The sequence below is a fragment of the Rasamsonia byssochlamydoides genome (genome assembly GCF_041956645.1).
Source record: "Rasamsonia byssochlamydoides strain NRRL 3658 unplaced genomic scaffold VTN77scaffold_14, whole genome shotgun sequence".
Lineage (NCBI taxonomy): Eukaryota > Fungi > Ascomycota > Eurotiomycetes > Eurotiales > Trichocomaceae > Rasamsonia > Rasamsonia byssochlamydoides.
Genome location: NW_027192397.1, coordinates 181431 through 206331, shown reverse-complemented (window position 1 = coordinate 206331; position 24901 = coordinate 181431). Strand labels below are relative to the sequence as shown.

Below are 24901 nucleotides of genomic sequence, written 5' to 3'. Positions count from 1 at the left end.
GGGAAAGCACAGGGAAAAGCTGCACGGCTAGAGCTAGAGAGAGTAAATAGTCTGCAGATAACTTGGGAGGTGTTGCGCAGTCGAGGACGAGAGGATTTTGCCAGAGACTTATCACGCATCCGATGGGAAATTTTTTAGGGAAGGCGGTGACTGGTGTACCTTACGTAAGCTTCTCGCTTAGCCGAAAACAGTAACTAATTGACCAGTACTGGAGAAGCTGGGGAAGGGGTTCATCTGACAAGTCTAATACTTTTTTGAATTCATATTCTATCATTTCATACAGTACATTAGTTTAATTCGATAATTATGAATTCAATTAATTAAAAAGTACTTTGATCCCATCAAGTTTGGGAGATCTTCCCCTGTAACCCCGTCTCCAACATCTGGATCAAAGGCTTGTTATGCGCGTCTTCTGAGAAACTTACCCTTCCAGTGGCCCATTCCAGCCATTCTTCTGCTCTCGCACCGTTCGTGGATCTCAGCAGTCCGACACTGACATCAATCACTCCCGGTCTTTCTTGACAATGCCAGAAGACCGTCGCTCCGCATCGGTTGCAAAATTCTCGGAAAATCGCTGGACTGCTTTCATACCGCTGCATCGTTCCCAGATCAAACGAGAGCGACGAGTTGTCCATCTTGAATATGTTTGATTTGGGGATGAAGGCCCAGGTCTGGATAGGAAACCCACTCGCTCGTCGGCACGAAGTACAGGCGCAAGTCCCAGCTAGGTATTTGGTGTTTCCGGCTCGAAGCCACCACTTCACGTCTTGTGGATTATCTGATGATGCTGAATGATAAGGAACGAGTAGATCGGGCCAAGGAGATGACGCGTTGCTCGATGACACATCCGGGGCAGTGACGTAGAACTCTATGCCCCCGCAATGGCATCGAGCGTGGAGCCTGTCACTGTCCAGATGGCCAGTGTCTTCCAGACACGATGATTCCTGCCGTGAATGCTCTTCATCGGTGATCTTGTCTACCTCGAGCCAGCATAGCCCCTTCTCATTCGTTCTTGGTCCTGTGAGAAAAATAGCCAATCCACCATCCTTGGTATCCTTGACGCCCCAATGTTGCAGGGATTCAGTCTGGGCAATGTCTGGTGTGGTCAACAAGCCTGCCGCAACCAAGTATTTATTGTGCTGCTTGACGTGCGCGAAGACGTGGGCGCCACACGTTGCACAGAACCAGCGACTGACATTATTTGACTGTTTATACTCCCTCAGACTCGTGCTGAGAATCGGGGGAGAGTACAAGACGAGGTATGACGAACACAGTAGGCCGCTGGTGTAGCGGCAGGGGTTGCAGTGACAAACTTGTAGCGACGACGGTTTCACCAGCGGATCTAGAGCGATCTCTTGAGCTGTGTGACCACAAAGGCAGGAAATTGAACAGGTGATAGGCGAGACGGAAAACGACATGCTGGACCTGTTATCAGATGGCAGATAAACCTCGACAATAGTATGTAGACAGTGGATCTACAGGATTCCGCAGGAGAAAACTCCGCATTTTAAAAGCTGTCCAAGCGGGACTCAGCTGTTGATAGCTGTTCTTTTCATAACAGAACAATATACAAAATACCGTGCCCTGAATACAAGCCCGGCCACGCTGGCGCTTGCTGAGGGTTTGTGTGTTGAAGCGGGGTATACTGAATGCGGAGCGGCATCTGCTGCAGCAACCTATCATCTGCCATAGGTTCCAGTTGCAGTCTTGACTTCACATCCAGTGCCATGTGGGGAATCAGCGTTTTAAGTAATAATTTGCTCTTGTGCTTTCACTAGACGTTAGTGCTGTGTCAGTTGAACTGCTGTGAGTCTGAGACTGCTGGGCAGGCAATAAAAGGGTATAAAATCTGGTCGGCCCGCTTCCCACCCCTCCTCGGAAAGAAATCATCTTACCTACATACACATCGCAAGTCTTTCTTGATCTTGAAAGTACAAGATCCAGCGAACTCGAAGACAACCAACTTCAGAATCCTGTTACTGTTCTAAAACTTAAATCCAACCGTCATCATGGGTATGTTGCATCTTGTCGCATCGACCTGCGCGCTACGCTACCATGGATATACCCTCTTTCATTAGTGATAACGATTCGACAGATCTGTCGCAATCCCTGCTTGAATTTTTCACACAACTGATGGTTTCATGATACTATAGGTCCTTGCTCTTGCAGCTGCGGTTCCTCTTGCCAGTGCCCCTCTGGCCAGTGCACCTGCGTAAGTCATCCGGATCTCTCGGACGGAATGCGAAGGGAGAAGCTGATTGCGTTGTGTCTTTAGAAATAAACTCTCGATTCGATATGCTCATGTCTACTCTCTCTTGATTCGAGTCTTTAACGGCAACCAGGTTGACATGGATCAAGTCGCTAGTTCAAGTCGCTGGATATGATATCATGACTTTGATCAAGAGCGGAGTAGTTAGTTGAGCGAAAAATTACACGAACCACTTGGGTTCTCTTTTTTTTTCACGAATGGGTTGCTTCTCATTGTCTATCTTTCCTTGATCACTCATTGGTAGTGTCGCAAAAGGATATAGTCCAAGCAGCAGCCAATTCATTCATTTAAGTTTCCTGTCATCTCTCTTCTTTCCAGTAGATGTGCCCTCCATTAAGCTGAGTGTTTCAAAAAAAAAAGGCGAACTTACCCTTACTTCATGGTAACAAGAGAGAAGACTCCATAAAGATTATTTAAAAAAATTCCTCCGTAGTTTCCATTCTGCTATGAATCGTCAAATCCCACTTTAAGTTCAATCAGATCTGAAGAGCTCATAACTACTATCGATAGATAACTGTCTGTCTCCGTTCAATTGGTAGCTGGAATCGCAGCACAGAAGACTAATAATCCCAGCCCTTCTTCTCTTAATTACTAGAGTCACTGACTGACTTCCTCGAGACTTGGTCAGCGTGTGCCATTGGCATCGCGTCCTGTAAAGATCCAATAAACGCCTCGGACTGAGAACCCGAAGTTCTATCTTTCTATACTGTACTGTACATCTACGCTATGACCTCTCTTCGCTGCAAATTTCTAGAATGAGAAGGAAAGAACGACATGCTCCGATATGGCGATGAGTTGTTAACAACCCAAAGAGGGTCCTGCTAGTTATGTGGGTATTGTGTATTTCTTTTGTGAGGTCTACAAAACCCGCGGCATGGGCATCCATCCTCTTGTCCGCACGAGGGATAATTGGACAAAGGATATCTCTTATGTAAACCAAAAGATAATCTGGCATAAGGCGGTGAGGGATGAAGTCGCGTCTCGTAAAAACGACAGACATCGTGTCTTATCTGCGAGTCAACTACTGCGTTTCGACCAGGCAATAAGATCTCAGCATCACAGCCCATGTATGTACCTCTCGCCTTAATCTACCAGACGAGATACAACCACCGCCATCTCGCCAAGAATAAAAGAAATGCCTGCTCAATTGAATAATGTGCGGCCGCAGGGATCGCAACAAAACAGAATTCGAGGATAGCTGGAGACTGGCCTTACCCCTCCGCTGCTGCGGGGCTTTTTCCTTCATCAGCCCCTCCATTCAAGGTTCTCCTTCTCGAAGAGAGCTGGTGGATCGTCGAGTGTCCATGCGCATCCAGGATCATGATTCCTTTTTCCCTTGGCCTCTCAAAACGCTGTTTTTCACGCAGCAGCTCGCACAGACCTCATGACCCCCATGTCTCGGATTCGATCGGATCTGCTGTGAGTAGAGGCACGAGTCGCACGACCATTCGGGGATCTTGAAGTGAGGCTGGCATGGCATATAGAGACCTGGTTCGAGAACCGCTGCTGCCGCTTCAGGCTGATGGTTGGTAGCCTCGAACATGAAATGCCATTCACTTCGCAGATCTCGAGTTTGGCACGTGTGTCTGTCTCGTCGGAGGACACCCTCATAACGAGTCAACGACAGGGGGAGCTGCACCAGCAGCACCAGTGGCCACAGGCAGGGCAGTCAGTCCAGCATGATTATTTGCTAGGCCCGACGATAATCGCATGTCCCCCACAGATGATCCGGATCTGTTGGTTAAATCGAGAGATGCCACTGCACTAGTAGGTACGGCGCAGCATGCTGCATATCAGCGAATCATCAGGATAGATCAGATAGATCACGATGGGTTTCGCGCTTGCAGCGGCTTTCTCGCCATGATCAGGATACAGACCAGAACAGAACGCAAGGACGTGGTGGACGTGGCCCGGTGCCCTTGGCTAAGGGTTCTACAAGTTGAACCAGTGCTTCCTGTTGGCTCCCCACCTCACCATGTTATACTGCAGCAGTTGAATTGAACGGCAGAAGCCTGGACATCTCGGCCAAAGCAAAATCCGCCAAGGAGGTGGAGAGAGTTTTCTACTGCTGCATGTTTGTTCTTACGTGCAGCATGGAGGGAACTATCTCCTGAAATCGGAGGGTGAGCTTCGCAGAGCTCCCAGATGAATATAAAAAGACCCTCCAGATCCCCCCGACCTCGACCTTCGATCTTAGTTCACATCTATCAAAATTCCTCAACTGCAATTGACGAACGAACCGAACACTACCTAAGCAAGAAGAACTCTCTCGAGATATCCTTCTCCAAACAAACCCAACCCACAAACAAACCAAGATGTCTCCCTGCACCTGCAACTGCTGCAACGGCAACTGCAACTCTTGCGCCTGCTCCACCTGCTCTGTAAGTCTAGCATCCAATTCATTGACTCTAATTTCTTCTTGGAGAATGGGTACTAACCTACGCCAACAGCACTAAACACATATCTGGAGCAGCAACCCTCCTCTTGAACGCCATCATGTTTCTGTTCTCCCAATGAATGAGACTGCGAGTTCCTCTCCAGGTGCATGAATGAATAAGAAGGAGTCTGTCTAGCTACGATGATTCCCACTGAATGAGACATCGATTTGACAACGAGCTTAAACTACTTTATATTTTATTCGTCATGGCACTGGAAACTCGATTGCTTCCTTAACAGACAGAAACAGACCTACAACATGTTACACAGGCGATTCAGTCCGGAAAGAGAGGAGGCGAGCAGGAGAAGAAGGAGAAGAGGACCGAAGACATTTCATTGTATCTAGTACGGTAGTAGCGGGTTAATGCAGATGATGCTCTAAGCTGGAGTGTCTTTTTTCTTTTTTTTTATCATTATTGTTTGCCTTTTCGTATCTATTAGAACTTATGAAATTCGAAGCTCAACTCAACTCAAAAGGAAAACTCGGAATGAAAATGAAGACCACAAATATCAGATTGGATCAGATCAGATCAGATCGGTAAGTACCTAGGTAGTAAGTAAGCTGATACCTATAGAGAATCAAGAATCAATCAATCTATCTACTATGTGCAATTGACATAGGTACCGTACCGAAACCCTCTTATCTATTGAGTGATGGATGGTTTGTTGGTGATGTGCAAAGGGGGGAAAAAATAAAAAAACGCCATAAGGAGGTGCAAAAAAAGGTCAGCGGATACAGATAGGTGGATAGATGGGATATTTTGAGAAATCTACAGACAATAAAGGACATCTCTTCTAGCGGACAGAACCCAAAATCAACAAATCAACAAATCAAAGCTCATCCTTGCGCTCGTTGGCATTGTCATTGGCATCATTTCCATTGCTGTTTCCATTCCCATTCTGGCACACTGCCGGCGTCGTGACGATCATCGAGTACACGCACTTCTCGTCCTCCATCACTTTGAGTATTTCGTTCTCCTCAGCACACTCGAGAATGACGGTCGTCGACCGGGCGGGACCATTCCAGCATGTCTGGCCGTTGGCGTATTCGAGGGCTGTCTTCTCTACTTGGTGGACTTCACCCGAGCTGTCGTTAACCTCGTCGACGAGGGTTGTGCCGATGCGGACAAAATTGCCCATCGTCACGGCCGCGCCGCCTTTCTTGGGGATCTGCTTCGTCTTCTCGAGGAAGCAGTGCTCGTACGTATACTCGCCTGAGTCCTTGGAGATGCAGACGCCCTTGAGCGGGCGGAAGACGCCGTCGGGGCCGTAGTCCTTCTCCAGATCGGCCTTGTGGTCGTTAATCGACCGGCGAGTGCCTGCGAGAGTTGACTTCTCTGAGTTCAGCCTGTCGCGAGCTTCGGTGACGGCCTTGGACTCGGTCGCTTCACCGGAAGCAGATCCAGCGATGATTCCACTCTCGGCGAGGAAGGACTTGAAAGAATGTAGCCCCCCTTCGACAAGTTCGACCAAGGACGGCGGGAAGAAGGAGAGAAGTTTGTGAACTGGTACACCATTAATTTCAAACTGGTCCTGTTTAGGGAAGCGAGAAACTCACCGCAATCCACCTCACCCTCTCCGTCATCCTCGTTCTCCCACTGTTCCCAGTTGATACCAGAGGTTTCGCTATCCGGTTTGGAGATCTCATCCAGGTCTCGATCCCGCGCGGCATCACCACTGTAATCCCCGGCCGTTCCCTTGGCGGCATACTCCTCCCAGCTGCGCACGGCGCGCTTGACGCCCTCGTCGTTAAAGTTGGGATTGTACTCATCTTTAAATTTGGACAGGATCTCTTCCAGCTCCTTCACGCGAGCACGACTCTCATCTCGCTGATTGCGAACCTCCACCAGAGCGTTTCGAAGCTCCTCGACACGGTCCTTTGCCAGCCCCGCTAGCACGTTGACCTTGCCCTTCTTTTTGGCGGTCTTACCCCGTTCCTGCTTCTGAAGTTTCTCGAGCTCGGCTTCCAGGTCCTTAATCTTGATCTCCTGCGCCTCGGCTTCCGCTTCGAGAACGGAAATCTGGTCTTCAATTTCCTTCGTCAATCTCCCGGCCTCGGCCACCAATTCCTTCTTTTTCTTCAATGCCGCCGTCAGAGATTTCTGCCTCTGCTCTTCTTGCTTCCGCCACTCCTTGCCAATCTCTTTGCACCGATCCTCGCACTTGACCCCACCGACATGCGCCCATTCATCGCTGCCGTCGCAGCATATGTCGTAGTCACAGATACCATCGTTTACCCTCTGGAACGGAAGGTACGCAGGCCTGTGGCCTTTGTTCTTGCAATAGAACCCCGGTAGAGCAGGGGTGATGTCGACATCGTCGCTCGCCGGGTGGTCAGAGGGAGTCAGGGGCGACAGACGCGATAGATGAGAGCAGGCCGAGGTTCCTGGCTCGTCACTTCCGTCCGGACAGTCGCAGTAGTCATCGTTCACGGAGGAGAACGGGATCGTAATTGAAGGGTGGGAAATGCAAGTAAACGTGGTCGTATCTTTGTAGTAGAATTTGGCAACTTCAGAAGAAGTGGGTCAGTAATTACATCGAACATATTATTCTAGAAGCAGCCTCGTTCAGCCGAATTGAGAGCTGGCGTGCTCAATCGACGAGAGTACATAGAAGTTGTCCGGCGGGTACATATCTGATTGTCTGTACTTACACTCAGGTGCGACGCCTCTGGGGCGCGAAGAGGCGTCATTCGAGGCGGCCCAGGTAGTAGAGCATGTCGCTATGCTCAACAGAATGAGCAAGTTCCCTGAACCCCTCATGATGTCTGCATTGAGCTTGGAAGTCAATGCAGTGCACTCACAGCGTGGCTGTCCAGGTGAGATCTGGACAACTCACTACCCCAGCTATCTGCGGGTCCCTGCTTAGTCATCAATCAGATGCAACGGCGCCATCTCCGCTTGTTTGCCGCAGGCCGTGGCAAGACATATCATCACTCTTATCAACATCAGGTGGGCGGTGTTTAGGAAAGTCTCAGCACAAGATGGGTAATGATGGCGGAAGGTAAGCCGAATTCATCCCTTAATCTTGAATCTGTTCTGTTCTGTAATAACTGACTGACACCTGCAGCATCCCAACCCGGCGCGAGCTCGTCCGCGAAGCTGCCCGCAACCCCTCCTCCTCGATGCAGGTAAAGGAGGCTCAGCGCGAGCAGCTCTCGCACCATTGGACAACCTGTCCGCTATCGCACAAGCCCCTCACCCGACCCATCGTCTCGGACTCGGTGGGAAACTTGTACAACAAAGACGCCATCCTGCGGTTCCTGCTCCCCGGCGAAGACGAGTCCGGAGGCATCATCTCGAAAGCAGATTGCGAAGAGATCCTGCAGGGGCGAGTGAAATCCCTCCGGGATGTGGTGGAGCTGCAGTTTGAGATTGACACCGAACACGTCCAAATCGACCGGAATCCTTGCAGTGGAAGGAGGAGCGAAAGGTGGATCTGCCCGATTACGACGAAGGAATTGGGCCCGAATGTGAAATCCGTCTATCTCGTGCCCTGCGGACATGTCTTTTCCGAGGAGGCGATCCGCGAAATGAAGGGTGACAAGTGCTTGACGGTGAGTTTTTTTTTTTCCCCTTCAGTATTTATAAAATGGAATGATCTACCTAACAATCCAACAGTGCAACGAACCCTACACAGAAGACAACGTCATCCCCATCCTCCCAACAAAGGAAGAAGAGAAACAACGCCTGATCGCTCGAGGCCACAAACTGGCCGAACAGGGCCTGACGCATTCCCTCAAGAAAGCATCCGGTTCGAAAAAGCGGAAGAAACATGCTGCTAATGGGGAATCTGCGGAATCATCATCATCATCGTCACAAACCCCCACAACGCAACCATCATCCTCACAATCGACTTCATCTAGCGCAGGAATCAAAAACGCCGCCACGGCAATGCTAACCGCCCGCGTCCTCGAAGAAGAAAACGAGAAAAAGAAGCGCCAGAAGATGATGGGGCGGAACGAGAACCTGCAGAGTCTGTTCCACAGTAATAACTCTAACAAAGAAAAGCCCAAAGATGGCGATTTTATGACTAGAGGGTATACGATTCCTGCTGGGGCGAGGAGATAAAAAAAAAAGCAATATCTTTTCTCGTCTCAGACCCCTCCTACGTACGTGGCTTGTCTTGACGGGGGAGAGGATTTTCATGGCATACTTTTTTTTTTCATTTGCTCCGGCTCTAGGTCTAGGAGGGGGCATTTAACGCACGCATTCTTCAAATTCGGACTCTTCTTTTGGCGTTGGTGTTGGAGTTCAGCATTCATGTACTGTATACCTGTATATACATACATCATTCGGAGAAATTTCCAAAGGGATCGGAAACGGGATCGATCATGATAAATAACGTTTTTTTTTCCCACTACACATTTCAGGTTAATATTAATATTACCTTCCGAGACTTACTATCATCAGATAGATAGAAATAATCAGAAGAATAATTCATCTTCTATTGTACACTACCCAAACAGGAAAAAAAATGAAGAGTATACCTAACCTATAGGCACAAGATTTATAGTATAATGTGACATTGTTCCATGAAGACAGATCTAGATTCACACCTGCATCTTCGAGGGTTTTTCTTTCTGTTTGTTCGTTATTGATTGCAGTTGAATCATTCAGTCATCAATAAGCCCCCTCCTCCGAAGCTCCGCCTCAATAATCTTCTTCCGTCCCAGCTCCTCATCCTCATGCGTCTTCGTGCGTCTGGTGCGGTAGATCTTGACGTTGGGCAGATTCTTCAGAGAACCTTTCATTGCGAGCTGGTCTGCCAGCTTCTTCGGTGGCGGGTTGATGACCTGCTCGATGTATTCGATTGCTTGCTTCACCGTTTTGATGGAGCTGATGACTGGGTCCGGGAAGTGGTAGCCGGTGAGTTGAGCGAATCGTTTCAGGAACTATGATATACAGTTAGCGAGAGCTGCGAGTGACGATGTGGAAGGCGGGGGACGCACAGCAAATTTCGTGGCGGGATCGGTCAACGAGATAGTGAGGAATCCCTTATCGCGAGGCCTGATGATTCCAAAGAAAGGCTGGGGGTGTCGGACGTCCTCCTCAATATCCTCCAGATCCTCCGGATCCTCCTCTTCAATGGCCTCAGGATCAACCGCCTCCTCCGAAGCCGCCTCCTTCGAAGCTGCTTCTTCTGAAGCCTCCTCCAGCTCGGGAGCACGGCCGACCTGCTCAAAGACATAGTAAAGAGTATCCTTGTAATTCTTGTTAGGGAAGACCAGGCGTCCGTCCAAGCTTCCACTGTCCTCGGCCGGCTGGATCTTGCATTTCCAGATCATCCTGAACACGGATCTCTCATGCTCGAGAATATCGCAGACAGCGGTCAGCGGCTTCTTCAGCTCGTGCATCAAGCACAACTCGACAGCGGTCTGGTGGGCAGCAAGCCGCAGATGCTCCTTCTTGACGAGCTTGCGGTCCGACACGAATCTGATACAGGCGGATTATCAGTCAATGCCGGTCAATTCAGCTGTCATGTAGATACTTACCCATGATATTCATCGGCTTCCGTGGGCGGAAAGTCAGACCACCGTCCGAGGTGTCCCATACGTTGAAGCCCATCCCATGTCGTTGCAGCTGTATATTCCTGAGGAGGTGCGACCTCTCCGGTCTCCACAGGTTGCTCAGCCGGAGCCTGCTCCTGCTCATCTTGTCCCCGAGTCCGCCTGCGAAAAGCCCTCTCAATGACACCCTCTCCTCCATAGGGATCCTTCAGACCGGGCGGGTTATCAGTGCCCCAAAGCTTGCGCCGCACCTTTTCAGTGAAGGGGGTGCTGTCTGAGGCATTGCGACGGGATTGCGGGTTCAGGGAAGCTCGGGGGAGAAACTCCTGCCTGCAATTCGAGCAGACATATAACGATGTGGACAGCCGGAGGGATGGAACCTCCAATGGCTGCAACAGCCGCACCGCCGGACGCATTGTTGCGGTGTTGCTTGCACTGGCTGGACAGGACGCTGCAAACTTTCCTTTCCGCAGGCGGCAGATTTGAAGCGCTCGATGTTGGTCAGCTTCTCCGACGCCGAAAGCGGTCTAACCAGAAATAGCAGCACCAGCCATCAATCACGTGAGTAGTAGATATTCTACTAGAAATGGAAAACTGATAGAAGTTACACAGATGCCAATGAATTAGTGAATTCGATAGAAATTATCGATCAAATATCTTCGAAACCTCTTCGTATATACATACTGAATTCAATTCATGCCTGTTCAGGACATTTCTTACGGCATCTAGTGTACTCCGTACAGTACTCATCATACATAACAGGCCAGCTTTGTCGAAACCATCGTCATTCAATAAAAAAAAAACGTACATCAAAACCATATATTTACTTCAATCATGAAAGGCATCCCGCGTTGATGTTTACTCCCGCACGAACAACCCTGCCATGCCCATTCCAGTGCCGATACACATACTCACAACACCCACCTCTTGCCCAGTTCTCTCCAACTCCGGCAACAAGGTCGCCACTTGCCTGGCACCAGTCGCACCCAGCGGGTGTCCTAGTGCGATGGCACCACCCTTGGGGTTGACCTTGGCTTCATCAATGCCCAGCTTCCGCACGCAATAGAGCGCTTGCGACGCGAAAGCCTCGTTGATTTCCCAGATTCCAACGTCAGAGATGTTCAGGCCAACGAGGTCGAGAAGCTTGGGGATCGCAGCAGCAGGGCCCACGCCCATCTCGTCTGGCGCGACACCCGCAACAGTGCTGGCAACCCATCGTCCCTTGATCGAGGAAGACAACCCAAGTTCAGTGGCGGTAGAGCGACGCATAAGTAGCGTAGCTGCGGCGCCATCACTGACCTGCGAGCTGTTTCCTGCCGTACTCGAGCCGTTCTCTGAAAATGCAGGCTTCAGAGCCGCCATCTTCTCGACAGACACATTGGCCCGCACACCGTCGTCCTTGGTGACCGTGATCTCCTTGGGAGGAGCATCCGGATTATCGGGGTCAAACCATTTTGTCGTCACGGGCACTATCTCCGCATCGAACAAGCCCGCTGCCTGCGCGGCAGCAGCTTTCTTGTGAGACTCGGCCGCAAAGGCATCCTGATCTGCTCTTGAGATGCCATACCGGCTGGCCACATTCTCGGACGTGATTCCCATTGGCATAATGCAGTCCCTGGCGTCCTTGGACGGCGACTCCTTCAATTCCGGCCACAACACGGTGGGAATGGCGCGGGAGCCGTAGTTTCGTGTCATTGACTCCATGCCTCCGCCGACACCCACGCTGATCGCTCCGGCACGGATCGCATTCGCGATTCCGGTGATGGCCGCCAATCCGGACGAACACTGTCGGTTGATGGTGTGGAATGGTACCGAGTGCGGGAAGCCAGCATGGATCTGAGCCATGCGGCCAGCTTTTGCACCGCCCAGCTCCTGGAGAACAGAGCCGATGGCAACATCTTCAATCAAGGCGGGATCAAGATTTGGGTTCGCGGCAAGGGTGGCGCGGAGAACGTGCGCAAGAAGCTCTTCCGGATATGCATCTTTGAAACCACCTTTCTTAGCACGGGTAATGGCGGTACGGACAGAGGAGAGGATGACAATATCTGAAGGAGATTTCTGGAGGACCTGTCGAAGGCCTCGCGGGATAGGAGAAGCCATGAGGTGAAGAGGCTGTACCGGAAAGACCCTGAAGGACTGCTCAATTGGAGTGATATATATACAAAACACAAAGCAAATAGAATAACTGGCGCAACGGAGCTCAACGCAGAGCTCAGAAAAAAGATAAGAAAAAGTCGAGGTATAATGAAAGTAAAATACCTGCCGCTGGAGAAGCACACACAAACAGCTTCTCTGTCAATACAACACCCACATCGACTTTAGGGCGAAAGAGACTACTAATCCAGCGGAATTGAATCCTAAATATTGGCAGCAATCGGGGTGGAAACCGGGCATGGTGGAGAAGCTAAGGGCTTCCCCAGGGCCTTTCGGGTAAGGGCTATGCCGACAAGAAGTGCCGGGGAAGAGCTATCGCAGGAGGAATGGAAGTACCAAGCACCGAGTTAGTGAGCTTCCAGTTCCTTTCCTGATGCCTGCATCAACATTCCGGTGAGGCATTGGAAACGAACAGTGACTTGGTTGGCAATTCCATCAATCAAGATGGCTGGTCGTCTGGTGACTTGGCCAAAGGATGATGTCGCATCTAAAGGAAAAGAGAATAGTAGTTAATCATCATCAGGAAAAGCATTTCGGAAGCGGATGCGGGTGCGGGTGGTGACTGATGCAAGGATCGGGAGTTTCGTCGGGTAGCTAACCATCCAATCAGATTGTCGTAGCTGAAGGCACGTTGCCTCTCTTTATCATACGCCAAGACAACATCAGCGTGTGGAGATGGAATACTTATACAGTATGGAATGCAGGTATATTAATTCCATCTTGAAAATGTCGTTTGATTTCCAAAGATTACGAATTGTCTTAATTTTATGCGGACGCCCTCCCATGGCATCAAGTGCATCACCAGAATTGTAACCATCGAGTTCGCACTCAGACCTATTCTAGAGAATAAGTCGGACTTCAAAAGGAGAATTTAATCAGCGTGATCAAGTCTTGGCTAGAAGTAGAATGATGGGGTATAAAATACACGAAGGTAAGAAGAAAAAGGAGAAGGAGAAGACGAAGACGAAGAAAGAAGAGGAAACCAGTCATGCAAGGATCATATGCTACCTGCGTGACCAGCAAGCAGTACATGAATCATGAACGGATAATGTGGCTGTAATGCCCAGGCACCTTGAGTCGACATTTCTCGCAGTCGGCGCGATAGCCCATCGAAAAACTGATCTTGCCTTTGCCAGACGCTGCATTGCATCCCATGGCAGTCTCGTGCTTTGGGCCAGCTGGTCCGGCATTCTTCACCGGTCCACCTCCCACTGCGCTTCGTTCTGGTACCGATGAGCATTGGTTGTCAACGTCCATCGAAGGCGGTGAAGCTGGACAAACCAGCTTGTTGTGAAACGAGCCTCCGCTGTTTGTCTCAGTTCCTCTCATCCCGTCAGCCGCAGCATCTCCGCCTTCACTGATGGGGCTGGGGAGACGTCGACGTCGCCACCAATCCGTCTCTTCTTCCGTTTGGGGGCCGACCGCCGGCGTCTGTCCGAAACTGCAAGCATCTCCCATGATCTTGTCAGGATGCATGTTCAACGTGAAGTGACCGTGAATGGGAGTGGCAGTGCGCCCGCCGCTGATGTTGAGAGATTGATTGATAAGATGGTGAGGTATGGGCGACGGCTGGACACTTCCACATCCTCTGCTCCTTGCGCTGGCCGGCCATGGGGACAAGTTATCGCCGTTTACGAGCGGATTGGGATCGGCCATGTCGACATCCATGACAGTGTCGAGGGTCAGCATAGGCGGCCGACGGCTCTGTCGAGAGTGTCTCTGCTCGCGCCAGGGGCGATCGTTCTCATTTCCACCTTCGTCGTCTGATGAATCGATCGGCGTCAAGGAAGGTGAGAGGGAGCGAGGAAGGAACTGAGGATTCTGAGGGAAGAGAGGAATGCGCTCAGTAGAAGGGGAGGAAACAAATGGATCAGAACGGAGTTTCTATCCTGACGTCAGTATATGAAACAGGTCGATTATTTCTTCTTCTTCTTCTTCTTCTTCTTCTTTCATTGTTTTCGCCTGTTGCGTATAATAGGCAACTCGTGATGTGAGACGAAAGATGCTGTACCTTGCTTTCATGTCGTTCTTCAATGCAGACCTCATCCTCCTCCCTGCGGCGCTTGGCCACGGAGTTAAACATAAACATAGTATTTTACTTGTGAACGAAACAGTCTCGACTGAGCATCAAACTTGAAGAAAGTGGGCTCTTCTCAGGAACTGCCGGTGTTTTGGGGGAAAGAGAAACAAGCCACAGCAACCAGAACATAAGTACCTAGACTCGACGCACGGTCGTAGTAAGGAGAATCTGGGGGGGAAAGATGAACTGCAGAAGTGGAGGGATGCCCCAAAGACTCGATGCCGCAGCAGTCCCAACAAGGAAGGAGCAGCTGGGAGCTACAGGCTAGGGAAGCAGTTTCAGTAATGCATGATGAACGTCAGAGATGCGATCAGAGGACGAGGGTTGGAGGTTGCGGGCGCGAAGATGATGCAGGTGCGGGTGAGCGGGTGCTGTTTTGGTCACTAGCGCAGTCTCTGGCTGGCTGCTGCACGGCCCTGAAGGCGGCTCCGAGGTGAAGATTGCAATCTGGTGGGGGCTGGACGCAAGCAATTGGCCCTGCCTCGTGCCCGCTAAAAATAATGATCGCAGCTTAAATTAGTTAAGAAGAACAAGGCCGCATCGTCACAAGGGTAACAAGAAGCAGCACAAGGGGAAGATAGAGGGCCGTGACTCTGTGAGTTCTGTTTCTCGGCACATGCGAGAGACCTCGGCCTCGACTGGCGATTGCCAGACTGTCTAATCTTGAAACTGACCGGACCTATTAATAACTTACAGTTCCTGTATCCGGGATGGGAGTCTGAAGGCTCTCAAAATTATTTGACTCTGCATTAGTCCCTGTATCCAGCACTTGTGTTTATCCTCATATACAAGGTTTTCATGAAACCGCAGTATGACGCCATAGAACAGACTATTCCGTAGGGGGATATATGTAGCGGAGGTAGCTGCCGACTCCGGGCATCCTGCCACAGCGTAAATTTGACACAGCAAACTACAAGGGAGATAGTACGTGGGCTTCTTTAGACGAAGGAATTGGAGGCATGGCATATACATCATTCAACCGTTAGATTCATTGCTCTTGTCTCGTGGTCTAGAATAAAATTTCCCTGCAACACTGCGAGCTCCCATTGACGCAGGGTCATAGGATGATTCTCTAATCCGTAATGTATTACCAGTAATGTGATGGCAAGGCTGCCTGATTTCGGCCGTGCCTACAGCTTCATTTTATATGCTCCTGCCTGCTTCGTCTCTTGCCTATCTTTCTCTACGTTGCTGCTGACTTGACAACTTATCTGGTTGCTTATCGGCGGCCTCGTTCTTCACCGCCCGCTGAAATGTGGCCATCCTTGGCGTTTCTATTGGTCAATTCTGCCTGGCCCTCCGATTCTCTGCGGGGAGACACGGTAAAAAAAATTACATGACTTTGATCACCGTGACACAAAGAAGGCAGTTTTGACGTTTTTTTAGTCAAGACAGCCCCCAGCCTTCGTTCGACGTCCTGGGTCAGTTTCGGTAAGCCTCAATCGGTAGGTTTCCCTGGCTTTGCGATCCGTCTCCTTGTTCCTTGCCCTACCCTTGATTTTTCTTACCGCCGAGACCAAGGAACTGCCCCTCATCATCACATTTATTTCTAGGGCCAGCTGGAGCCTGACTCAATCAAAGCCCTGCCTTGGGACCTGCCGGAATAATTCTGCTTCTTTTATTCCTCTTCTCCGTATGCATCCGGAGAGACTGTGCCCGTTTATTAATTGCTGATTCCATTCTGCCTTCCAGATTCCCGTCGCGCACATTACTTAATAGCGATCCGCATAGTTCGCAATGCCTCTAGTGAAGCCCGAGCAGGAGGTGAACGAGGACACCCGCGGTATGCACCTTCCCTTCTGTTTTCAGTGCTATCTTCTCATTAACGAGGCTCACAGTCCTTGGTTATGATCCTTTGCTCTCTCCTCGCTTCATCCAGAACGAAATCCCCTCGGTGAGTCATACATACCCGATTGGTCCCGTAGCCCCCCCATCATAGTGCAGATGATATCGGCACGACGTGTGTGGGCGAGAAACAGCGCGTTAATTCTAACTATCGATATCTGTAGCCCCCGAGTTCTGTTGAGACTGTCCGGTCTGGCCGCAGGCAAGCCATCGAGATTATCGAGCAGCGCGATGACCGCTTACTGATCGTCTGCGGGCCATGCTCCATCCACGATCCTGAGACTGCCCTCGAGTATGCAAGCCGGCTGAAGGCCTTGTCAGAAAAGCTGTCTTCTGAACTGTGCATCATTATGCGCGCCTATCTGGAGAAGCCCCGCACGACCGTGGGGTGGAAGGGGCTCATCAATGACCCGGATATCGACGGGTCCTTCAACATCAACAAGGGACTTCGCATTTCGCGTAAGCTGTACGCTGATCTTACCAGCATGGGCATGCCCATTGCGAGCGAGATGCTCGACACCATCTCTCCGCAGTACCTCGCGGATCTTATCTCTCTGGGAGCAATTGGCGCTCGCACGACCGAATCACAGCTGCACCGGGAACTTGCCTCCGGACTGAGTTTCCCGATCGGATACAAGAACGGCACTGACGGAAATCTGGGCGTGGCTATCGATGCGATCGGTGCTGCCGCTCACCCGCATCACTTCCTGGGCGTCACCAAGGAAGGCTTGGCTGCTATCACCAAGACCTCCGGCAACGAGCACGGATTTGTGATCCTCCGTGGTGGTAACAAAGGCACCAACTACGACCGTGACAGTATCAAGGCTGCTCGGGAGGCGCTGCGCGCTCGGGGGCAGCGGGAGATCCTAATGGTGGATTGCTCGCACGGCAACTCCAAGAAGAACCACCTGAACCAGCCGATTGTCGCCAAGTGCGTCGCCGACCAGCTGCGCGAGGGCGAAGACGCCATCATCGGCGTCATGATCGAGTCGAATATCAACGAAGGCAACCAGAAAGTGCCACCGGAGGGTCCTTCCGGTCTGCGCAAGGGTGTCAGCATCACGGATGCTTGTATCAGCTGGGAGATGACGGTGGACGTGTTGGAGGATCTGGCTGATGCAGTGCGTGCTAGACGGGCGCTAAAAGCGTCCAAGACGAATGGAGCCAGCCATTAAACCAGTTGACTGGGTTGACTGGAACAGACTGTAGGCGCAATAAAATATAGACCAGTTAGCTAGCTGATCTGACCATTAATCCTGTTTCTCTGTCAGCTTCCCTGCTTGCCTGGTAGCAGTGCTTGCATGTACATCTCTTTCTTTTTTCTCTTCCTTTTTTTTTCTCTTCTTCCCTCACTCTTTGCAAAGAAAAATCGAGTGATTGAGTGGTTGATCTTTCTTATACAATGTAGAATTAAACAGCGGTTGGTTTATTTTCGACTTTCACTCCCCTGCCACCTACCTACCTCTTTCGCGGACCGGAATCTGGATAAAGATCAGGTTTAGGACCAGGACCAGGGAAATTCAACATTTTAAAAAAGCAGCAACAATAAGAGGGAGAGATGAAAGAAAGAGAGGAGGAGGAAGAAGAAGAAAGACAGGGCATAATGTACCAGGCACAGATGGGCGTTGTGTTGTGTCGTGCCTTCCTTACTTTACTTGCCTTCTTCCTTCCCTTCTTCCTTTTTTGTTTCTATGTATTCTACCCTACGCCGATAGGTAGATCCTGCTATCGCTTATTCTCATTTAGATACCGTCCAAAAGTGCGTAAGGAAAAAAAAAACAGAGATAGTAGTATGTATAATAGTGATGACATTTATTTACAGTATGCCATGTCCAAAGGAGGAAAGATATCACAATTACCTAAATTGTAATTGCTTCTGCTCTCTCCACCAAGACTACAATTATGTACAACTCAACTCAACTCACTGGGTAGGCATCAGATGCAATCGGAAGAGGTTCTTCAATGCCGTCATCATAAACTATATGCCAAAATCTCCGCCACCGCGATGAGCAGCAGTCCCTCCGTTCCCAACATGTCGGACAGGCCCAGCTGCGGGGGCAGGATCTGCGAACAGACCTGGCCCAGGTCCAGACGGGACGGGTCGCCCGGTCCGTCATGGGTGATGGCGTCGATGGCCAAGGCCCATGAGAGCGGGTTGTAGAGCATTCCCTCGTGTGTGTAGACGCCGCCGGCGGCCTGGCCGGCGCAGATCGCCTGCACCCAGTTGTTGGTGACGCCGACGCCGCGCGCGTCCTGGAGGAAGGCCGAGGAGGTGGTGGTTCCGCTCATCGGCTCGACGATCTCGTCGAAGGACGAGTAGAGGGTCGTTGTGGGCACGTACGCGGAATCACCGCCGTCGGCGCGCAGGGTCTCGATAAAGCTGGAATCGTAATACTGCTGCGCCAACGCGGGCGTGCAGACTACGCTGGGTAAGCCCGGGCAGGTGAGGAATGCTTCGACAGTGCCGTGGAAGTCCGGGCTGACGGCAATAAAGTCGGAGACCACGGTCCGGGTGGACGGCCAATATTTCAGTGCCCACTGCGTGTTGAGTCCGCCCTGAGACCACGAGATCACCGACACGTTGGACGAGGCGGAGATGCCGGAGATGTAGTTGATGGCATACGCGACGTACTCCGCATTGACCCGCACATCCCCCAGCGAGGCCTTCGGGATGTTTACCCAGACCGGATCCACGTTCACAGCACTGCCCAACTTGCTGAAGCTGAAATAGTACGTTACGCCTGCCGGGACGGCTGTTCCAGGGACGAGAATGACCGGAATCTTGCCGTTAGCACCGTAGGAAAACGACTCGGGAATGTAGATGGCCGCCCGAAGGGTGGCCTCATCGACGGAATAGGGGGCATCTCCGGATGATTTGGAAGGGTAGATGGGTGTGGCTGGAGACTTGGGGTTGTTATTGCTGTCGGAATTCAGAGAAAAGTCCGCATAGCCGTTCAGCAACTCCAGCAGAGAGCCCGTGAGTAGTCCCTGCGAAAGGAGCTCTTCGACAGCCTGTGCCAGGTCGGACACGCCGTTCTGGAAGATGCTCGAAATGGCGGAAAAAGCCGACTCGACGGAGCTTGAGGTTGAAGTCTGCTGAGTGGACTGACGCTGCTGGAGCTCGGACTTGATAGTGGCAGCCTTGTCAGATATGTCCTGGCCTGCCTTTGAGGAGTTGTCGGCCACAGTGGACAATACGCTCAATATATCGGACCCGTTAATGTTGGAGGCTGTACCTCGGCGATGGACAGCGGCAGACATGCCATCTTCTCCTCTATATGCTGCATTTGCCGGTCCAGCAACAGCAACGCAGAATAGGCAAGCACCCAGGCAAATCGAAAGAAGACGCATCTTCAAGGAGCTTGTTCTTTGTGTGGATCACAGGAGAAACATAAGCACCGGCCTGACGACCTGTTCTTGCGCGAAGCCTCCCAGGAGGCTCCAGAGGAGCTGGGGAGGCCATATTATGACTGAGCATGTTTAACGAGGAGTCATGAACCCAAGAACCGGTGACTAGAACGACGGGACAATCATATGCTAGACTGTGTAACTTTTTGTGTCTTGGGACTCTATTCCTCGGTATAAAGCTCGGGACTTGTGAGTCGAAAAGCCCATCTAAAACTATTTCGTGGGGAGGCAGCCATCATAACGTTTAGCCGCGTGACTTGGGGGTGGCAGCCAGCCTCTACCCAAGACAAGGACAAATTAGCATTGAGCGAACAAGAGAATAGACTTCCAACAGGGTTCAACGGTTCAAGACCGGCGAGGGGGAGAGAGGGGCCGCGAACTCGTATTCGTTGGAGCTTTCAGCCCAAAGAGATTGCTGGCCATGATGTGGGCAGAGGATGAGAACCCAGATGGTTGGTCAGGTCGTCACACCCGATGGCTGATACACCAATATGATCGACTGGGTAGGGACGGCGGCTAGGGCAAGAAATTGAGGAAGTTAATAGCGATTCCCGACATCGTCATCGTTATTACCGATGGGTGGGGATATCGTGAATCGAGCTAATCCTGGCTGACGATCATCAACAGATCGTGGTTCGTTCATGGGCAGAGGAAGGCGTGGATGGATAAACTACCACCACTGCCTTGTTCATTGGATTGAAGTAATGCAAAAGAACTGTTTTTTGGTATGGATAGAGAAAGAACTCGTCCATGCTGATGAGAAGGCATGCTCCGAGTTTGCCGCGGATACTAAGTGGAATAGTAAAGGGGAAGTGTGGAGAGAAGGGAAAACGCGGAGAAGGTTTGTGGAAACGCGGGGATAGTCCGAGCCTTCCTTATTAGGTGGTTTGGGGATCCCGATTAGCATTCCGTTGATCCGCAGGCAACACAACAATGGTGTCCTTAATTATTAATAAATAATTATTAAATAAACAACTCAATTGTCCACTATAGTTCACATATGATGATGAATCAACTCTGAAACAGTCAGTTGTAGAATTTCGAGATTCCTGGGTTGTTCATGCTCGACGCATGGGCCGCCATGCCATGCCTTTGCGCTGCACTAATAAGCAGGACAAGACTACTTCGTAGAAGAGTAGAAGTCCATTCTTGGGGACAGTGCAAATCCCGAACCGCCAAAAATTGGGAGCATCGAATGCTCCGCAGGGGAGCTATAATGATATTCTATGAGTCCAAAAAGAAGGGAAAGAAATCGCATATCATTTTCCCTTTTCCAGCTCAATAATGCGCCCAGATTCCCCTGGATCCGATCTCGGCCACATGTCCATCCGGATCCTCGAAATAGACGCTCTTCCCTCCGCGGTCCCAGTTCATGCGTCCAAGAATACGGACGCCCTGCTTCTGCAGGTGTGCATCCCAGTGCGCCACATCCTCCGGATCCTTGACCGCAAGACAGAAATGCTGCTTGAGTTGGACTCTGTCACCGTAACCCTGATTTTTTGACAGTAGTGAGGAAAGGATCGATTCGCTTGGCCCGTGACCGGGGATGACCCCTTTCGGAGTGTGGATATCTGAGGCCGTGGATCCCAACTGGAAGAGCAGAAGGGTTGTCGAACCGAGAGAGAAACCGGTCATCCGAGGCTATTTATTTATTAATCAGGTGAGAAAACCGGGAGTAAAAGACAGGGATATCCGATCATTCGATTATGTAGAGACGATGCCAGAACTCACCGATTCCATGAAAGGCTCAACCTTCAGAGCTTCTCTGTAGAAACGAGCAGACGCTGCGACATCACGCACGTAGAGGCAGGTCTCGAGGACATGGGACAGCGGAGGGAGAGCGGCAGAAGAAGACGATATGTCTGCTGTCATGATAGATGATGTCGGTCCTTTCCTCGCAGTACGGAGTACTGATTTTCTACCGAGCAAAGGTGTAGAATTGAGCGTGACGGCTCTAAACCGTAGATAGTGCATCTGAGGACGAGTACTCAGAGAAGACTTCGGAGCTTATAATGAAAGAATTCCAACAAGTCCGACGGGTGACATCTAGGTTAGTACGCTCGTCAGATCACGAGGCCACATCTAGACCGTTACATGTTTGTCATCCTGCATTATTATAGACGATAATAAATCCCTTGGGAGCATTAAACTCCTTGGATGAAAGGTTCCAGAGGCGCATCTCGTATTTCTTAAAAATTGGCTGGTTGGGTAATATTGATAGGCAAGTAAGGACGAATGCGGGGCCCTTCAACCGCATGACGTAACAATTCCTATTTTCTATGAGATCCACCATCTCTGAAACCAGCAAGCTGGTACATGCATACTGCAATGCAAATGAGATAGATATACCCGTTACCTACTTAATCTCAACGTCTATCTACTCATCAGTCCAGAGTTTTGACGATGATGCCTTGTGACAATCTCTTCATCATCACTCCTTCTTTTTCTTTCAGCACTATTAATCCAGCTAGGATTGTATTGTATTCAAGACTTGGCTATCACTTTTTCTCCAACGTTTTCGGATTATGCGCCACCGGATGTCCGTGCTGATCTTCGTAAAGGACCTATTATGACCAAGATATCGATCAATACGGCTGATGTGAGCCACCGGGCTGATATAGCAAGAGATAAACATGAAACGAAAACAAGGATAACGAGGCATAGGTACCCACCTTTGGCGGATTGCTGACGCCCTCCTCTCTCGCCTGCCTTTCGTCCATGACGATTTTTTCTACCTGAGGCGGAGATATATTGGTCAGTAATTGAACTGTATTCAGGTGAGATTATAGTGAGAGAATATTTTTATCTCTATAGACGCCAATATTCACAGGCAAATAAAGAGAGAGATACAAGGATACATACCACTCCCTCTCTCGTCCCGCCCCGGTACCGAGTCCAGACGTAATCTCCCTCCTGGATATCTTCGCCTTTCTCATCCTTGACGCGTTCGACGGACATGATGAAGTAAGTCTAGCCGTAGTATCAAGGAAGTAAAATAGTTGCCAGTTTTGTCTAGTTGTTAGAATTGCTATAATTGTTATTGTTGTGGTTATGTTGTCCCCCGACCTCAAGGCGCAAACAGTCCTGCGTTCTGGCAGGCTTGTGACTGTGACATCATGGTGATGTTTGTTTAACTTCTACAGGGTATTTACACATACGTGCATACATACTCCGTACGCAACGACAGATATGGGTATGCAATGATATACAGTGACAATTTCCCCCAGTAGAGGGAATTGTCTTTCGTATCGCTCTACAATGTAGTTAGTCATGGTCGTTCGGTCCCATGTTGGTTGAATTCTCAGGAAATCCTTCTATGGCAACCAAAAAGCGAATGTACCGTCTTGCAGTGGTAGAAAAGAAAATGCAACAAAAGGTACAGTGCAGACAGACAGACATACTAACTAGTAGGTAGCAGTCACTGTGGATTTGCTCATTCTGGAGGAAACTCTCGTCATGGCAGACTCCTTGCAGTAGGATACTCCCAAGAAACGAAACGCCTTTTGGTACTGTACAGATTCGCTGCTGGCTGGATGTTCGATGAAACAAGGTCGCAGTAACAACCCCTTCAAAAGCAATGGTACGGTTGATGCTGAAACGAGCTGAGCTGAGCTCGACGAGCGAGCGGATTGTCGGCTCTTCCGTCAAAAAGTCTTATTCTTGCATCAATTCTTGGCTCGTAGGATCTCAAGAGCCAAGAACCTAGGACTAGGTACCATATATCAAACGGTCATAGATCAGTGTTAAATGACATGCATACTATATGTATCATTGTTCAAGGTCCAGACTGCAACTTGCGAACGAATCAAGTGGCGAGCAGGGATGAGTCGCTAGGTAGGAGGTATCTAATGTGTTATGCCAACGACAGGAGAACCTCAAAGAGACTATCTAAGTCCTTGTATGCTGGAGATTAGGTGCCTTGCCTTCTTATTGGCTTTGTAGGTGCATAAACAGTGGACGCCCGGTTGCATATTGACAGACTACCTACCCCGATAGGCAATATTACTATCCCTACCTAGGTGACTGCCACCAACGTGTCTGGCTCTATGTACCAAATGAGGTACAGAGTAGCAGTAGTCAGGTGTATGTAACCTCTCCGATTCCTCTGATTCCTTCTGGATGATGGCAGCATGAATCTGAAGGAGTGCATATTCTAGGAAAAAAAAAACGGTCAGCATGGGATTGTCTAGACTGTACAGGGTCCATAGAGTTTCATCTACTCCGTACAGGAACACATAGCTATTGGACTGGATTCAGCTCGAGTGAGACACGGTCACAATAATGATAATAAATAAATAAATTGGCGGTGAGCTGGTGGGGGATCCATATTGACAAAGCTGTAAACCATCTATGCAGTCACATACAGAACTAATTAATTAATGGACTAATTAATACCTAATCTCCAGGCTCTTAGGGCTCAGATCTAACGGCTCTATCTTTTTGTTTTTACTACCTACCTAGGTAGATGCCTAAGTTAATTTCTTTTAGCCCTGCACGTGGACATCTGTTTCACCTAGCTTTGGGGGCAGAAACTGCCAATGATGATCAGAAGGGGAAATTACTCCGGACGTAGATCGTTATACTAGGTGCCTAGCATGTCTTTATCGATAGTCAATCCGAAACGCTTATCGGCCTGCCGGTAGGTAGCCTGGGGCACAGGGGTTCATCACACGCCGGGGGAAATGGGGGCGGAAGGAGTTCTCCACGAATCCGAATTGTTCGCCATGTATGGAGTACATACAGTGCATACGAAGGAGGATGAGGGAGGATGAGATACAAACCTGGTGGTGGCTGGAGAGTATTGCGGTCCAGAGGTATGTATGTACCTGCCTCCGTGAGGTATGTGTGGCTTGCACGGTGTACTTCCGTATCAGGTAGGGACTGTAGGGTTCGCAAATCATGACTAAGCTTGGGGAGTGTCAAGTGTGGAGTAGAAAGTACGGAGGAGAGTATTTGGTACCTAGGTAGGTGTCTGATTTTGTGGAGTTGTATTGCTCCGTTAACGGATTCGGAGCAGCGCCGTTAGGGTCGAGTTGCCGGTCGGAGCGGGGCCCCAATTCCGATGCAACAGTTACATGCCCGTCCGCCAGTTGCACTTCTCAATAGGAGAATCAGCGGCAGTCGGTCTGGTGTGAAGAACCAGGATCCTCTGCCTTTACACCTTTAGTACTCAATTATTATAAGAGACTAGATATGTCAC

At 50.1% G+C, this 24901-nt stretch overlaps 9 protein-coding genes across 9 annotated transcripts; 2 read left to right on the top strand and 7 right to left on the bottom strand.

Annotated features, from left to right (window-relative positions):
* Positions 1-341: 341 nt before the first annotated feature.
* VTN77DRAFT_1744 (uncharacterized protein) lies at positions 342-1418 on the bottom strand (the record flags this gene model as incomplete). The annotated part of the gene is made up of 1 exon (XM_069417509.1): positions 342-1418. The coding sequence occupies one exon, from the start codon at positions 1416-1418 to the stop codon at positions 342-344; it is 1077 nt and encodes a 358-aa protein (XP_069279849.1).
* Positions 1419-5536: 4118 nt separating this feature from the next.
* On the bottom strand, positions 5537-7467 carry VTN77DRAFT_1743 (uncharacterized protein; the record flags this gene model as incomplete). Its single annotated transcript, XM_069417508.1, has 3 exons — positions 5537-6210; positions 6264-7214; positions 7359-7467. 3 exons carry the CDS (start codon positions 7465-7467, stop codon positions 5537-5539), a joined length of 1734 nt encoding a protein of 577 aa, XP_069279848.1.
* Positions 7468-7688: 221 nt separating this feature from the next.
* VTN77DRAFT_1742 (uncharacterized protein) lies at positions 7689-8775 on the top strand (the record flags this gene model as incomplete). The annotated part of the gene is made up of 3 exons (XM_069417507.1): positions 7689-7708; positions 7775-8261; positions 8326-8775. 3 exons carry the CDS (start codon positions 7689-7691, stop codon positions 8773-8775), a joined length of 957 nt encoding a protein of 318 aa, XP_069279847.1.
* A 545-nt stretch (positions 8776-9320) lies between these two features.
* On the bottom strand, positions 9321-10630 carry VTN77DRAFT_1741 (uncharacterized protein; the record flags this gene model as incomplete). Its single annotated transcript, XM_069417506.1, has 3 exons — positions 9321-9599; positions 9657-10140; positions 10200-10630. 3 exons carry the CDS (start codon positions 10628-10630, stop codon positions 9321-9323), a joined length of 1194 nt encoding a protein of 397 aa, XP_069279846.1.
* A 442-nt stretch (positions 10631-11072) lies between these two features.
* Positions 11073-12314, bottom strand: VTN77DRAFT_1740 (uncharacterized protein; the record flags this gene model as incomplete). The annotated part of the gene is made up of 1 exon (XM_069417505.1): positions 11073-12314. The coding sequence occupies one exon, from the start codon at positions 12312-12314 to the stop codon at positions 11073-11075; it is 1242 nt and encodes a 413-aa protein (XP_069279845.1).
* A 1089-nt stretch (positions 12315-13403) lies between these two features.
* VTN77DRAFT_1739 (uncharacterized protein) lies at positions 13404-14457 on the bottom strand (the record flags this gene model as incomplete). Its single annotated transcript, XM_069417503.1, has 2 exons — positions 13404-14252; positions 14380-14457. 2 exons carry the CDS (start codon positions 14455-14457, stop codon positions 13404-13406), a joined length of 927 nt encoding a protein of 308 aa, XP_069279844.1.
* Positions 14458-16185: 1728 nt separating this feature from the next.
* On the top strand, positions 16186-17468 carry VTN77DRAFT_1738 (uncharacterized protein; the record flags this gene model as incomplete). Its single annotated transcript, XM_069417502.1, has 3 exons — positions 16186-16231; positions 16287-16342; positions 16458-17468. 3 exons carry the CDS (start codon positions 16186-16188, stop codon positions 17466-17468), a joined length of 1113 nt encoding a protein of 370 aa, XP_069279843.1.
* Positions 17469-18264: 796 nt separating this feature from the next.
* On the bottom strand, positions 18265-19554 carry VTN77DRAFT_1737 (uncharacterized protein; the record flags this gene model as incomplete). Its single annotated transcript, XM_069417501.1, has 1 exon — positions 18265-19554. One exon carries the CDS (start codon positions 19552-19554, stop codon positions 18265-18267), a length of 1290 nt encoding a protein of 429 aa, XP_069279842.1.
* A 1425-nt stretch (positions 19555-20979) lies between these two features.
* On the bottom strand, positions 20980-21573 carry VTN77DRAFT_1736 (uncharacterized protein; the record flags this gene model as incomplete). Its single annotated transcript, XM_069417500.1, has 2 exons — positions 20980-21342; positions 21433-21573. The coding sequence occupies 2 exons, from the start codon at positions 21571-21573 to the stop codon at positions 20980-20982; spliced, it is 504 nt and encodes a 167-aa protein (XP_069279841.1).
* Positions 21574-24901: the final 3328 nt, after the last annotated feature.